Source organism: Scardinius erythrophthalmus, assembly GCF_964197995.2.
Source record: "Scardinius erythrophthalmus genome assembly, chromosome: 14".
NCBI lineage: Eukaryota > Metazoa > Chordata > Actinopteri > Cypriniformes > Leuciscidae > Scardinius > Scardinius erythrophthalmus.
Window position 1 is genome coordinate 27,271,978 of NC_138234.1, and position 15,370 is coordinate 27,287,347.

The 15,370-nt window shown below is 39.1% G+C and overlaps 1 protein-coding gene across 1 annotated transcript; it reads right to left on the reverse strand.

The window, feature by feature from the left end:
* Positions 1–222: 222 nt before the first annotated feature.
* glis2a (GLIS family zinc finger 2a) lies at positions 223–15,250 on the reverse strand. Its single transcript, XM_081385626.1, has 7 exons — positions 14,795–15,250; positions 8,894–9,039; positions 6,296–6,435; positions 4,887–5,057; positions 4,145–4,278; positions 3,714–3,832; positions 223–2,795 (listed from the first exon to the last, which is right to left on the reverse strand). The coding sequence occupies exons 2-7, from the start codon at positions 9,027–9,029 to the stop codon at positions 2,158–2,160; spliced, it is 1,338 nt and encodes a 445-aa protein (XP_081241752.1). The 5' UTR covers positions 9,030–9,039; positions 14,795–15,250; the 3' UTR covers positions 223–2,157.
* Between the last annotated feature and the right edge of the window lie 120 nt (positions 15,251–15,370).

The following is a 15,370-nucleotide window of genomic DNA, read 5'->3' on the forward strand; positions in this document are numbered from 1 at the left end:
TAGTGGGCTAGTGTTTTATGTTTATTTTCAAATAGACCACAAATTTTCCATACGTAGTTAATGCAAAGCACTTCCTTTCCAGTTGTAATACAAATAAAGCAAAATATGCTTCCGCTGATTATGTGTATTAACCTCACATTAAACTAACCAAACATTTACCCTTTGACTATAAACGTAAAAGCCTCTAATCCCCTTTCGATAAAACAACAATGTACACACTTTGGTCATTGCACTCTTTATTAGACTTTTGCGTCACAGTCCTCGATTTCAAAATCTCATTCCGGTCACATTGACAGACGTCCTGTTGTATGGAAAGACTTCATGAGACATTAGCCTCAACGTCAAGAAAACATTTACGATAGAAGACTATTGAACTAAATCTGGTCAAACACACTTACAATATACATCCAAATGTATTTAATACATTGTATTTCGTCAATAACGACCTTACAATAGAAGGCACTTGGTACTGGTAAAAATATGATCAATAAAATATCCTGTGCAAATACATTTCATTAAAATACTTGCGCTGGCCTTGAAAGGCCATAGTCTTAGCATTTATCCATTGTGCATGGCAGATATCAAATCAGAGCGATACATATGGGATTCCTGGTGCAAAACCAGGCGCCGTCTAAGTGAGAAAGGTCAGCCATGCATAAAGGTTTAGTAATCCGCTAGCCACAGAACTTAATAATGGATAAAAAATAGTGGAATCCAAGTGGACTCATGTCATCATATGACACAGTTTTGACACAGTCAATGTCTCGTCTTCGAAAACGTACAAAACATAAACACAGTTGCACCATTAAATGGCTAATAATGAAGAATAAAAGCTGATGATTACTTATAGCAATCACAAATTTTGCTTGACAAAATCATTCAAAAGTTACTTTTCATATATGTCCCGAATTGGTCCAGAGAGACTAGTTGTTCTTTTAACTAGTTGGTTTGGTACACACTACAATAGGGAGCATCCCAGTTAATAAAAATAATCTTTTTAAAAGATATCACATTTCACCCTAATTTTTCAGTTTAGATCATCTCTGCCTTACTCTAACGCTCATTGAACGTTAACAACGCTAATAATTGGATAACACTTTTAAAAGTAAGAATGAGTGAGGAATGTTTATTTTTCATGCTGTACATTAAAATGCTGTGATGCCTAAATTAACTTGACTGACTTTAGGGTTTTATTTTTCATGTAATATATTTTCTAATTGAACATATCCGGCCTACTCGTTGTCCGAGTTGTGGAAAAAAAAGCAAATGGTTTAGTACAAACTGCTTTGTTAGCTCACAGCGTCGTATTATATGCTTTTTATATTCACATCCTGGTCACTTTGTTTGGCCACTGTGAGTCAACACAGCATAATTATGAGTAAGGAAGCTCGCCAACTAGGTTTCTCGTCAGACATCACATTACATACATTCTGACGTCTTTGATGACATGAATATTACTGTGTCAGTACTGAAAAATTAATATTTGAATGTTGCCACATAATATTGTGTAATAACTCTGTATGTAAACATATGATTCTCCTAAAAGGCAGCACCTTAATGACTAATCCAAATATTGTGTGTACGATTGACTGAATTGGTTTCCTCTAAGAAGTGTACTTTAAAGATCACTTTAATGATAACTATAATAGTGTCCACACCAAATAAAGATAACATTGTTTATCATTGTTAAAATGCTCCAGCTCTTTAAAGCAGGATGGATTCTGATTGGCTGTCATAATTTATCCACAGTGATTCCGATAACATTGTTTCTCTGTGTAGTTATCGTTATAGTTGTGGTGTGGACTGTGATACTCTCACAGAGTTAGACAATTATTAAAACCTTTTATAGTTATCGTTATTGTCCTTAGTGTAAACAGCCCGTAAGGCCTTGTTCAGAAACAAAAGAAGCATTTGGGTGTATCTGACACAAACCAGTTTTGTTTTTGTAGTGTGAACAGAAAACAAATAAACCGGATTCACATCACATTCGTGAACAATTCAAATTCTGAACTCTCAACTGTTAGATCATATTTCCAAGAAGTTTTTTTTTAGCCTCATTCGAGACGAGATGTAACGGATCTGCTTTCTTTCAGTTTGATCAGGTGTGAAATCCAAATCAGATTTGTGTGCAGTGTGAACAAGGCAATATGACTCTCTTTACGTGGTCGCCATCTGTTTCAAGAACAGCATTCCCGGAGGGATCACGACCCATGAGTGAGGGCCCAGTCCTGCTCCCATCCTGCCTTCATCTTCATCATCATCAGCATCCTCCTCTTCCTCAACCCCTCTTTCAGACTGTCCTCCACTGAGTCCGAATGGCGGCAACAACAAGGGGTGTAAGATAGGCACCTTCCCGAGCCCAAGAGCACCGGAGCTGGGGTACAGCACATGCCCTGCTCCTAAAAGCGGGCCGAGCCTGGACAGATCCAAGGGGTGACCCCCAAGGGGCCTGGTAAAGGTGTGAGCTCCAAATAAGGTTGTCGCCGCACCTGGCAAGATGAAATGAGCCGCCCCTGGGTAAGATCGATCCATACGTCGGCCATCAACCGGTGATGCGCCGTCCGATTCCAGCCTGTTGATTCTGGGAGAAGTGGCGCGTTCCTGCACTACAGCGTGGCCGTGTGCCTTGATGTGTTTTCGGAGAGAACTGGGGTCGGTGTAGCGCTTCAGACAGCCCACCATTTTACAGCAGTAGGGCTTGTCCACGTAGTGCGTGCGCGTGTGTTTGAAGCGGTCGCTGGAGTTCGAGTAGCGCTTGTTGCAGCCTTCGTAAGGACAGATGTACGGCTTCTCTCCTGAGAGGGCAGAAGAGCAAGAGATAATCAAAGGCTTGTACCGGAGGAATGCAGGGTTCGAGACAGCTGAGGTCCGTCAGGGACAACCAGACGGCACAGGCCTGTAGAGACCTGTCATTTTGTGTGGGGAAATGGTGATGTGTCTGAATGTTAGAGGTTTTTTTTGGAGTGTCAAACGTACTGGTATTCTGGTATTTAAAACGTTAACAATACAAATGTAATTCTACAGTTAATTCTACAGACTCAGATCGGTACGCAGAGCACGGATTAAAATATTGGTGCACCTATTAAAAATATTGTCTGATAGCAATATAAAAAACGATTTAAAATAATTATAATCATATAAATTTACAAATATAAAAATATATAAAAAAAAACAATTATATTTATACAATAATTATTGATTTAATTGTAATTAATTATTAAATCATTTTGATTTACTAATATTATTATTAATGAGAATTAATTAACTATTAAATAAAATAATGTAAGTACTTTTATTTAACATTGATTGCTTTTGTATTATAGTTTCAATATCTGAATGTTTTCTTGAAAACTTGAAGAAAACTGTTAGATACCTGAAAAACATCAAGCACCATTTACTTAATTTGTATAGTCTACTTTATCTTTATTTGATCTAGTGACACGATTAACAGGCTTGGCTTCTTCCTTGAAGAATATTTACCCAAAAATGAAAAGTGTATATGACATTCTTCTGACATCATGGGCTAATTTTCATTTTTGGGTGAACTATCCCTTTAAGTAAATCATTCTTCAAGTAATAAGTCATATACACACAGGATGGCTTCAGGGTGAGTAAATCATGGGGTAATCTGATGTGTACCATATTATGTGTGTGTGCATATTTGATGTTTCACACACAGAAACTGGTTCTTCTTGCAAATGCGTGGATCTCACCTGTGTGTGAGCGTGTGTGTATTTTCAGGTTTTCCAGGCGGGAAAAGCTCTTGTGGCAGGTAGGACAGTGATGAGGTTTCTCATTGGTATGAGTCCGGATATGAATCAGCATCTTGTACCTGCATTAAACAAATGGATCCTGGATTAGTGCTCACCTACTGTTCACACACACTGTCCAAAAGCAAACATATCTCGGAGTGATGGTTTTAGAAGCAATTTCATAATCAAACATTTTTTTTTTTAAAGAATGAATATGAATATAAATATATTATGAAAAAAGTATGATTATGAAAAACTAATACATAAATGCAAATATATCTTGAGTTCTTTTTTTCTTACCTACTTTATTTTTCTTGTTTTAAGCATAAACCTCACCTAATTTTGCTTAGAAATAATGCTTAAATCCCATGAATGCGCGTATATTGTCTGACCTGGCATTAAAGCCTCTTCCCTTGCGCGCGCAGCCCTCCCAGTGGCAGCAGTATCCTGAATTCTTCTCGGGTTTCACATGCGAGTCATTCACATGGTCCACCAGATCCTGCAGGCTCTCGAACAGCAGATGGCACTACAGAGTTAAAGACAGAGAGCGCAGGAGGAGCAGAGAGGAAGATGAGGAGCACAGAATGAACATAATGTGTGAATAGCGCTTTTAATATTTAAAGGTGCTGTATGTCATTTTTTTATTTATTTTTTACTGTACTAAAGCACAAAAATACCATAATATGTTTGCAGAGAATTAGGAAACATGCTACGTTCACATACGTTTCTCAGAAAAAAACAATGCTACAGCAAGTTCTACTTTGAGATGTACTATACAAAATTAGCATCAACAATGCTAGGATGTTGTGGGTGGTTGCCAAAATCACTTTAAGGCAAGTCATTTCACTCGGCGGCCATCTTTGAAACGCCTCTCGGGAAACTATTTCAGTCATGCAAGTACAGCTTAAAACTTTATAGTTATTATAGTTATCATTCTTGATTTTTTTGTATTTTATCACCCATGTCCATTCACTCACGTCACTCATGTCCATTATTTCCTGTTTAATAATACGTTTGCACTGTCTTTGTTAATGTGTTTCTCTTGGAAACCGATTATGGCATTTATGACATTTATTTAGTCATCAACCTCATGATCATGGATCAAAACAGTAAAACAGGCTCTCTGTCACTCACCTTACGCCAGCGACAGGCCAGCTGCTCGTCACTAGAGGGCTCAGGGGAGTGCCGACCAATCAGCATCGAGGAGGGCAGGCGCAGGGCACCCTCTGCACCAATGGGCAGAAAGAACTGGAAACCTGGAGGAGGAGAGGCGCTATCCTCGTGATACGTGGTACTTTCGGATTCCTGTGAGTAGAAGAGCGTATGTGTCAGTAATTCATTTCTGAATCATGCCCGACTCATCATGGTTCAGGAGTAGGAGACCACCTCGTGCTCGGACAAGTCTGAACATGTTCCGATCAGGGGTTCAGAGACTGGACTGAAATGAATTAGTGTGTAGGTGAATTGAATTATGGGACTGTGCATAAGGCAGTCATTCTTCCAGCAGAACGCAGAAGAAACGTTGTCTACACCACAGACTTTGATTCATCCCAGTGATTTTAATCATTAGAAGCTTGTTTCCGCCACAGAATAAAACATTTTAAAAGATAATTGCGATACATTTGCGAGTTTACATCTCCCAATTCTGACTTTATTTCTCAGAACTGCGAGATAAAGCCAGAATTGCGAGAAATAAACTCACAATTCTGACTTTTTTATATATATACTTTTTCTGACTTTATAGTTATATAAAGAGTTATAAAGTCCAATTCTAAGAAAGAAAAAAAATACTTTTTTCCTCAGAATTGCGAGTTTATATCTCACAATTCTGACTTTATTTCATGCAATTCTGGCTTTATCTCGCAGTTCTGAGAAATAAAGTCAGAATTGGGAGATGTAAACTCGCAAATGTATCGCAATTATCTTTTAAAATGTTTTATTCTGTGGCGAGTTTATTTCTCTGTATTGTGAGTTTATATCTGGCGGAAACAAGACAAATTTGTTTTATTCATTTACTGATTTGAGGCAAAAAAAGAGTTCATTTTGGACCCTGGTAACACCAGTAACATGCATATAGGATTTAGGCCCCGTTTACACGTACATGGTTATTTTGAAAAACGGAGACATTTCCCTTCGTTTGCGCCCTTCGTTTACACGCAAACGGAGGATTCGCCAATGAAACCGGTTCTTTCTAAAAACTCCGGCCAGAGTGGAGATTTTGAAAATCTTCGTTTGCACGTTTGCATGTAAACAGAGAAAACCGGAGTTTTAGGTAGCGACGTCACAGAATGTGACTTTTTTCGGGATTCTGATTGGCTAAGGTGGGCTTGAGCTTCTCGTTACACTGCCACCTACAGGTTTGGCATGCTCTTGACAGCATATACACAGGTTCGTGTGCACGATGTTATTTTTGAAAACGAAGAGGGGTTAAAATGTCAGTTTATGAAAATAGCCACCTACGTGTAAACGTAGCCTTAGAGTCATGTATTGTTCACCTAGCAATTTTGTTCCAAAACAAAAAAAGTTGTGGGAAAGTTACTCACTGAGGCCAGCAGAGGCGCTGTGGGGCTCCAGCTGGAGCCGCTGTCTATGGGAGAGGGTGGTGAGGGAGAGGAGGATGGAGACAGACTCAGATCCACAGCTGTGCATGATGAAGAGTCTGACATGTCTTTATCAGCTGCATCTGGAGAGAAGAAGAGAGGAGGTTAGTTTGTTACAGGCTCTTCCTGCAGTTAAATGTTTAAACCAGTTGGTGGTCAAGAGACTATCTAATTGGCTGCATCCGAAAACGTAGGCATGTGACTTGTTGCCTAGCTGGCCTATCAGACTTGACATGACTTTGCTGGCAGCGTTTGTGAACGAAGGTTCTTCACGAAACAGTAGCAGTTTAATGATCTACAGAAAAATAGAGCGAGGTTTGGAGAAAACGAAGCAAATATTTAATAACTACAACAGTAATTTCTAGCTAGAAATGACCTCAAAAGTGGAAAACAATGGTCAAAAACATACATTTACAGTACACAAACTGACCACCAACTTTCAGGCGCAATCTTTATTTTCTAGCTCAACCGTCACGGAATGGAAAACAGGTTTGTGGGAAATCAAAGACAGCGAAGGATACATCTACTGTTTGCTGCCTTCAAACCTCCATCAGATGAAGGGATCTCAGGAGACAGGAAGTGAAGTTAACTTTGGATTCAGACGTGCCTTGATCCCTTCCTACCTTGCAATGCGTCCTCCGAAGACAGCATTTATCAGTTTTCAGATGCAGCCACTGAGTCACTGAAATATTCATCACTGAAGCAATTGGTTCAAATCCACTGTTTTTTCAGGACTTAAACAAGGTACTGACTAGGGGTGTAACAATTAACGAATTTTCTCGATGGATTGATTATCGATCAATCTTGAAACAGATTTTTGAATCGTGAACAGTGGTGGATGCAGAAAGTGGATAATAGGTGTGAGATTCGAGAGAAAATTCTCTCTAATTTGAGAGAATTTTTTTTTATGGAGCTTCCCTGCATGGCACTATAAACTCTACAAACTCTATAAATGCACTTGCACCGCGGTTCTTCTTAAATCTGACGACGCATCTATAATGGGCTTTGTTGAAAAGAACAACACATAAAACTGACAGAGTTCGGCAAATGTTTTAGTTGGTGGATGCGCATTCTGGCTTCCCCTAAACTTTGTTCAATGCAAGTGCCGTTTGCTCTATATGACCAGTCATTTACGCCGTCATCACCCGGGTGTTGATAGCGCGCGAGACCTAAACAGCACTATCTGTGTCTGAAGGTCCCGTTCTTCGTGATCCCATGTTTCAAACTTTAGTTAGTGTGTAATGTTGTTGTTAGAGTATAAATAACATCTGTAAAATTATAAAGCTCAAAGTTCAATGCCAAGCGAGATATTTTATTTAACAGAAGTTGACTACATCGAACGGCCCGTTTGGACTACATCCCTCTACTTCCTTCTTTAATGACGTCACTAGAACAGTTTTTTGACTAACCTCAGTCTGTCAGTACAGAGAACAACGACAAAAATCGGTGTTGCCTACACCGTGTTATCCTCTTTTTAAAATTTGCACCCTGTTGACTTAAATAGGGCAAGTTTTAAACCTGCTTTTAGCCTCTTAACATCCTTGATGTGTCATTACAAGTGCCCAGCCATGTGAGTGATTCCTTCGGAGTGAACGCGGGTGAATCTGACTGCAGTAGATGTGAAAGATATGAATAAAAATGATGTTAATTCAGTCAGCGCACATACCTGTATTTACATCCTGTTTTCGGTCGAAGTCCACAGTAGTCGATTGTCGATCGAGTAGTTCGAGTGAACTCGACAATCGACTACTTTGTTTTTTGTAATTTTTGTCGTTGTTCTCTGTACTGACAGCACTCCAAATGTACAAAAAAAATGAGCTCAATGTTAAAATTGACCGGAGTTCTCCTTTAATCCGCCCAAACAGTCGGGTTGCCAAGTCTCGAGATAGATCCACCAACAGGGCTTTTTTTGTGGATAAAAGTCTAAATTCAATCCGTTCATCATATAAAGCAATCGATTCTCTTCAGAAAATTTTGACTAAACCGCTCAATTCATATGGATTCGTTTTACAATCTCTAACTTTTCAAAATGGTGGTTGCATGGACTGTCAACGGAGGGACAGAAATCTCTCAGATTTCATTCAAATATCTTATTTGTGTTTCGAAGATGAACGAAAGTCTTACGGGTTTGGAGCAACATGAGGGTTAGTAATTAATGACAGGATTTTAGGGTTCATTTTAGGGTGAACTATCCCTTTAACATGAACTAACACTACCTATAAAGCCTTTTTAAATCTCGGCTTATGTGAATTTCTACATACAGAATGCCAATGTTTAATAGGCTATTAAAAGAAAGAGATGTAGCATCATTAAGAACTAACATGATCTAACAATGGACTGAAGTATTTTTCTTTGTCTCCCCACTCTCTGAATCGTCTAGAATCGAATTGTTTAGCAAAAATAGTTCTTGAATGGAATTGAAAACCTGTGTATTGTGAACCAAAATCGATTCTCTGTCTACTCTACACAAGGATTCACACCCCTAGCTTGAAGCTTCATCTGTATAGTCTTGTTATGTAGTGGTTTGTGTGGTTGACTAACCAGGGCTTGTGGACTTGTGCAGTGCCCGGGGTATTCGCGCACGAGAAAAGTGCAGCGGGGCACAGATGGACGTTCTGAGCGTCCTGTCAGGGCCAGAGAGAATCTTCAAGTCCAGGGGCTCGTCCAGCGACAGCATGGCTTCGATCCTGAGAAAATCAAACCATATTATTATAATGTTACCGACTTCACAGTGGCACCAACACTGTGAGACAGCAGTGATTTCGCAGTTTGTTTTTTAGAAGGAAATGCCCTCTCTCTCACACACACTCGCAGACACACTCCCACACACGTGCAGCTCCACTTCAGCAACTGTAAGTCATTTACATTTCTTTCTGCCAGACAGGTCAGGCGCACACACACGCACACACACAGAGAAGCAGTTCATCACACCAGCAGCCACACTGCAGTCAAAACATGCAGAACGCATTACAGAGATATATAGATCTGAGTTCTTTGCTTTCCTTCATTCTTTTCCCCCCAGTCTCGCTTTCTTTCTGTGATGCAGAGGAAAAGTTGATGAAGAGTGGGCCTCTGGCTCCACATGGGTATGTGTGTGTTTGTACAAGGGGGTCCAAAAGTCAAAGACCACTAGTTAAAAAATAAAATGAAATAAAATAAAATAAATCTTAAATCAATAGTCTAAGACCACTAGTTAAAGTAGGAATGTGCCGATATAAAATTTCTGGCTGGTAATTATTTTCATGTTATGGTCGATATTAGAATTCTGTATTATTTTGTGTAAATAAAATAAAATAAATACAATTTAAATCAATCATAGTCTAAGACCACTAGTTAAAATTAGGAATGTGCCGATATTAAAATTGTGGTTGATAATTATTTTCATGTTATGGTAATTTTTTTAATTTTGTACTATTTTGTGTAAATAAAATGAAAATAAAAATAAAACTTCAATCAATCTTTTTAAATTGAGATTTTATATATATATATATATATATATATATATATATATATATATAAAATAAAACTTGATTTTGACATCACAAGGGGAAAAAAATATCCAATACTGGCCAATACGAATAAAAAAATATAAATATAAATTCATTGTGCATCTCTAGGTATTTTTTTAAATTATAAAATACACTGTAAAAAGTGAACAGTTGGATCAACTTAAAAAAATTACTTCAATTGGTAACACCTAAAGAAATTTAAGTTTTCTCAACTTAAATTATCACATTTTTCACGATAAAACGTGATCATTTAAGTTGAGAAAACTTAATTTCTTTAGGTGTTACCAATTGAAGTAATTTTTTTAAGTTGATCCAACTGTTCACTTTTTACAGTGAATATATTAACAATTTATATGGGAAGTGAAAAGGGGACTTTCTATTGTTTAATTTCCACGTGTAAATAGTTTTTGGGCCCGCTGAATGACTTCTCTCCTGCCTTGATGTGCATTACATAAATATTCATCTAACCATGTAATTACTTTCTTCACTTGCACAGGAATGGGGAAATACAGCACCTTTAAAACACCCCCACATTCATCATTGCCCAAAGTTGCCTTTTTCTTGCAGAGAACATTGCCATAACTGTTGAAATGTCGATCTTCCTGCAAACACTTCTGGTTTTCATGTACTTCTGCATGCTTTCTTTTCCTCATTCCTCTGATTTGCTCTCTCTCTGTGATATTACACAGTATTGCAAAAGCTTTGATTCCCGAACACTTCCCCTAGTCTCCTCCCTCGCTCGCTCTCAGTCGCTGGCATGGGGGTTTGTTTTCAACTTCTTCCTCGAGCTCCACCCTTACTTTCTGAGTGTTATATACACACTAACATTGAGACATACAGTACAAACACCACACAAACATTGCACGCATTTCTGAATGCCGACCTGCTGGTAACATTCAACAGGTTTTAAAAATGTGAAGCTGCCTTTCAATAGCCCTGTTTCGATCCACCTTTGTATGCACATTTTGGGATATCGCATAAAAAACACTTGATGGAAACGCAAAGATGCGCATAAATTCTAAATATTTTATTATTTATTCTTTTAATTTTGGCGTGAAATACCACCCAGAAATGTATTTTAAAAATCGACGTTTATGATTGTAATCTCCAGACAGACAAGCTCAAGGTCTCTCTTTCTTGTTCTGTTTCTCATTCCTCCACATTTGCAAGTGTCTGTAATTCTGGCCCTTTCACTTCTTTGGTTGACTTTCACTGAAAAGCAGTGGGTGATCATTCCTTTCCTACTTCTCCTTTTCACTCCCTCCTTCCAAATCTCAGTGATGCAATCCCATTATTTAGCTTGCAATCTCAGAGTCTGGCATGAGGAAGAGAGACAGAAAAAGAAATAATGAGAATGGAGTGCTAGTGCCCCAAATACAATGTATATATATTAGGGCTGGGTGATATATCAAGTCTGTGCGATATATCGACGTATTTTTATAAACGACACATAATGATGCGACAATACCGTTTATATCGATACACAGTAGCTTGATATTATGAGCGCATCTGAAAAAAACAACAACTTAAATTTTTAAGTACAATCAACTTGGAGGTTTAAGTCATTTCAACTTAAATTACATTAAACTGACTTTAAAAAATGTGTTGAATCTTCTATGACTTATAAAAGAAGTTAACTTATTTTAATGAGTTGAAGCAATGTAAAAACATATGTTGTCGTAACTCATTGATCATATAATATTTTACAGTGTGGCAGAAGAAACAGACTGAGCTGATTATGCTGAAGACCCGTGATTAAAAAAACACTCTCTGCCATTCATCCATAACAGGATGAGGGTGGAGAGCAAAACACAGCTTAATAATGAATCACTGATGAGGAAGAAACAACAACATCCTACAGAAGGCAATGAACACCACATCTCTTTTTCTTCATCACTCCTTCTTCACTCTCCACCCCCTGCGTCTGGCAACAGGACAAGGTCAACATAGCCTCCCCTCCTCTAAAATTCCCATTCCTTCTACTCTCCTTCTCTCTCTCCGTATAGTCTGTCATCCAGACACACACACAAACACACACATTCCTCTGGCCACAGCAGATTCACTCAATTTGTTTCCACTGCGCTTTTAAGTGTACACTAGAAATGCAAAGAGAGAGCCAAGCTCATAAACAATAACAAGAAGCAGCTGCGGAGCGAGCGAGCGCCATCGTGCGCCGTTTCTCCAGCGACACGGAGCAGAGAGGAAGTCTGGGAGAACGACGCGGCAGAGAATGAGATGGACGGTGTGGATTAAGTGCAATTCGAAATTCTTCAGACATCATTTTCTCTCCTCTCGCGCTCTCATATTTCTCTCTTTCTCCCGCTCGCTCTGATTTTCCATGGCTTTCCTCCTCCCCTTGGATTGCTCATGATTCGTAAAGGCCTCCAGGAACTCTGTCCAACCTCAAACTCAAGCCAAAGGGGGGAGAGAGATTGAGAAAATAGAATGAGACATAAGGGTTGATGAAGAGAAAAGGGAGGGAGGGAGCTCAGGAATGAATTCTCTGTGTTTCTTTTGGAAATGAACATATATTGCTCAATACCGTGAGTGTACAAAGCGCACTTGTATAGGTAAAGTTTAGGACAATGTCACGAGGAACTACTGGAGACAAAGAATTTCAGAAGCAGCCATTGGTGGTTGGCGTTTCACAAGACAAGAATGTGCGGTTTTATCTCTTCTTTCTGCTTTCCTCACCCATTCTCTCCGCTGAACCCAACGAACCTCAACGCAAGTGAAAAAACCACATTATGAGTCAAAACAGAAGTATTACGAACACATCCGTGAAAAATCACAGTGAACAATGTCTCACGACCCACTGAAACATTCATGCGCATACTCCCCAGCCACACACATTCAGCCACAATCTGTCTCTCATTCCATTCCTTAGACTCTCTGTTAATGTTGCAGTTTGTTGCATCAGGACTGGGCTTGGCGTTGCACCGAGAACCTCCCAAAGTACTGCCATAACCACCAAAGACACTGAGCTGGACTCAGCAAACACCCACAGATTCGGATTAGCAATAATCACAATGGGTTTTTCAATAACCGATTCTTCTGACGCACATTTGATAGCTTCCAATCTTGAATGTATCTGCGATATATGCAAAAGTTAATGGACCTTAGAAAGGGTAGACACCATATAAACTAGTTTGCGAATTATGCGTATTTACATAGGCTACAGTAAAAACTCTAGTAAAAATATGGCTCGCAAAAATTAGATATGATATATGACCTCTATATGATCTATTGAACGGAATGTACTATATACCTCACATCCTCATTTTCATTTGAGAAAAATAAACCTGTTAAAGGTGTTGTATATGTTTGCAGTGATTTAGGAAACATGCTTAGTTCACTTCTTTGTTTCTCTGAAAACCAATGCTACAGCCAGTTATTCTACTTTTGAAATGTTTGTTCGGTGTCAAAATGTCTGTTTTTGTTTTAGACTTTGTGACCCCGCCCACTGCCAATTTACCCAAAAGTATTTAGACACCCAGGGTTGCCAGTTGGCAGAAAACGGCGTATTGTAGCCATGGAAGCCAGAAAACAAACTGGGTCAGAGATTGAAGATTTCTACCCGACCTAAAAAGCACTGGCATCCAGCCAGAGACTTATTAAAATGCGGATATATCAACTCATCAACTTAAAGCTTGTCACCTTCATTGCCAATTGCGCTCACTCCTGTTGCGTGTTCTCAATCTGGCAACCCGCATGAGCATTGAATCTGAGGAGGAGGGGGCGGGGAAAACAACCCTCTCTAGTATTTTGAATTTGGATTGCAGTACCTAATTCAACCACTAGCCCTCAATATTAAATACTGTCATTCTTTTTTGAGAAAAGACATGAAAATACTTTTTGTTTACTTCAAAAAGTAAAAGTGTAAAAATTTATTTTATAAATTATATTTTTTCTAAATAATTTGGAATCTAAAATGTATAGACACTCAAAGCCATGTCTAACCAAGTTGTGTTCCAAATTTGAAGTTGATATCACAAAAATTGAGCCCGCTAAAAGGTTTTAAATACCGTTTCATGGTAACGCAACTTTCAATTTCAAAAAGGGTTTCACAGGATGAATTTTGTTTTCTAATTTATGATGATTACTAATGTGAGTGGGAAAAATGCAATATAAAAGCACGCCAAGTGTCCTGCAAATCACAAAAATGTCTTTCAAATTAGTTAACAGCTTAGCCTACTAGCATAGCATAGCGTGAAGTGGTTAAGAAAAGTTATTCTGATTAGCCACAAGATATCACAATAAGGCAGGATAGGTTATTTGTTTACCCAACATTTGCAATAAAAAGTGTCTTGTATGATGTTTAGGGGGTTTATTTCACAATAATGGACTGCTGACTGTAGCCAACTTTTCACACACCTACCGTATAAAAACATGAACAAACATGAAATATTTTAACGTGCAAAAGAAAGAGACCACATAAGTAATACGGGAAATGTGAAACTAGCACAGCTAGAATATCTTTGTAGGAGACTGGGGGGGGGGGGGGGGGGGGGACGGAGAGAGAGAGAGAGACTGGCATTATACAAAAATATTTGACGTGCAATAACTGATCAATCCGAATCAAGTATTCTAGAAAGCCGTATAAAGTAACATGATATTACAGCATCTGGAACACAAACAGACTCCCACTTGCTCAGGTGTCCTCCATTCACACCTGTAGCTGCCCTGACATGATCATTGTCATAAGTTATATAACACCTGGTGGTCTCTGTTTATGACGGCGTCTGTGTTTATCAAACCCATTTGGGCTTCAATATCTATTAAGAAATTGGGTCAGACAGTCTGGATAAAACTTGAGCAAAATAACACACACACACACACACACACACACACACACAACCCTAATGTTTTTCTAGAGGTGTGCCGATACATTTTGTGTCTGTCCAGATGCACGCGACATGCCCGGCGGTTTTACCTCAATAATGACGTTCCGTCGGATTCCGAAATACGTGACCCGCTGAGACGACTTGAGGAGCGCGCGCGGTCCGTTTAACGCTTAGATTAAAACGCCAGATGTCTTCATCAAAAACACTCCTGGATCCAGTTGACCATTTCTAACCCACGCACAATGCGAAATTGCTTAGGCTAAAAAACGTAAACTGTTCGTTTAAGGTAAGAGCGTATACAATTGTCGGGAAATATTGTCAAGTTACGATAAATCGTTCCTAAATAAATACATTTCAAAGGAGCATCGCTTGCTTACGACGCCTGTCTACTGTCTCCCGGCTTCTTCCTCAATCTGAAAAAGAGACGGAGGGAGAGGGAGGAGAATAAGACAGAGGGTGGAGGACATGAAATGATGATTCTTTATTTTTTCCTCCAGATGTGGTCTCTCTCTCTCTCTCTCTCTCTCTCTCTCTCTCTCTCTCTCAGATTACGGTATTATTCTCCTCCATCCCGCCCTACTGTGTGACCCCGCCCCCCCCCCCCCCCCCATGGAGACGTATCGTGAAGACGTCTGTCTCGCGTCGTGAAAACTCTCGACTTCGGT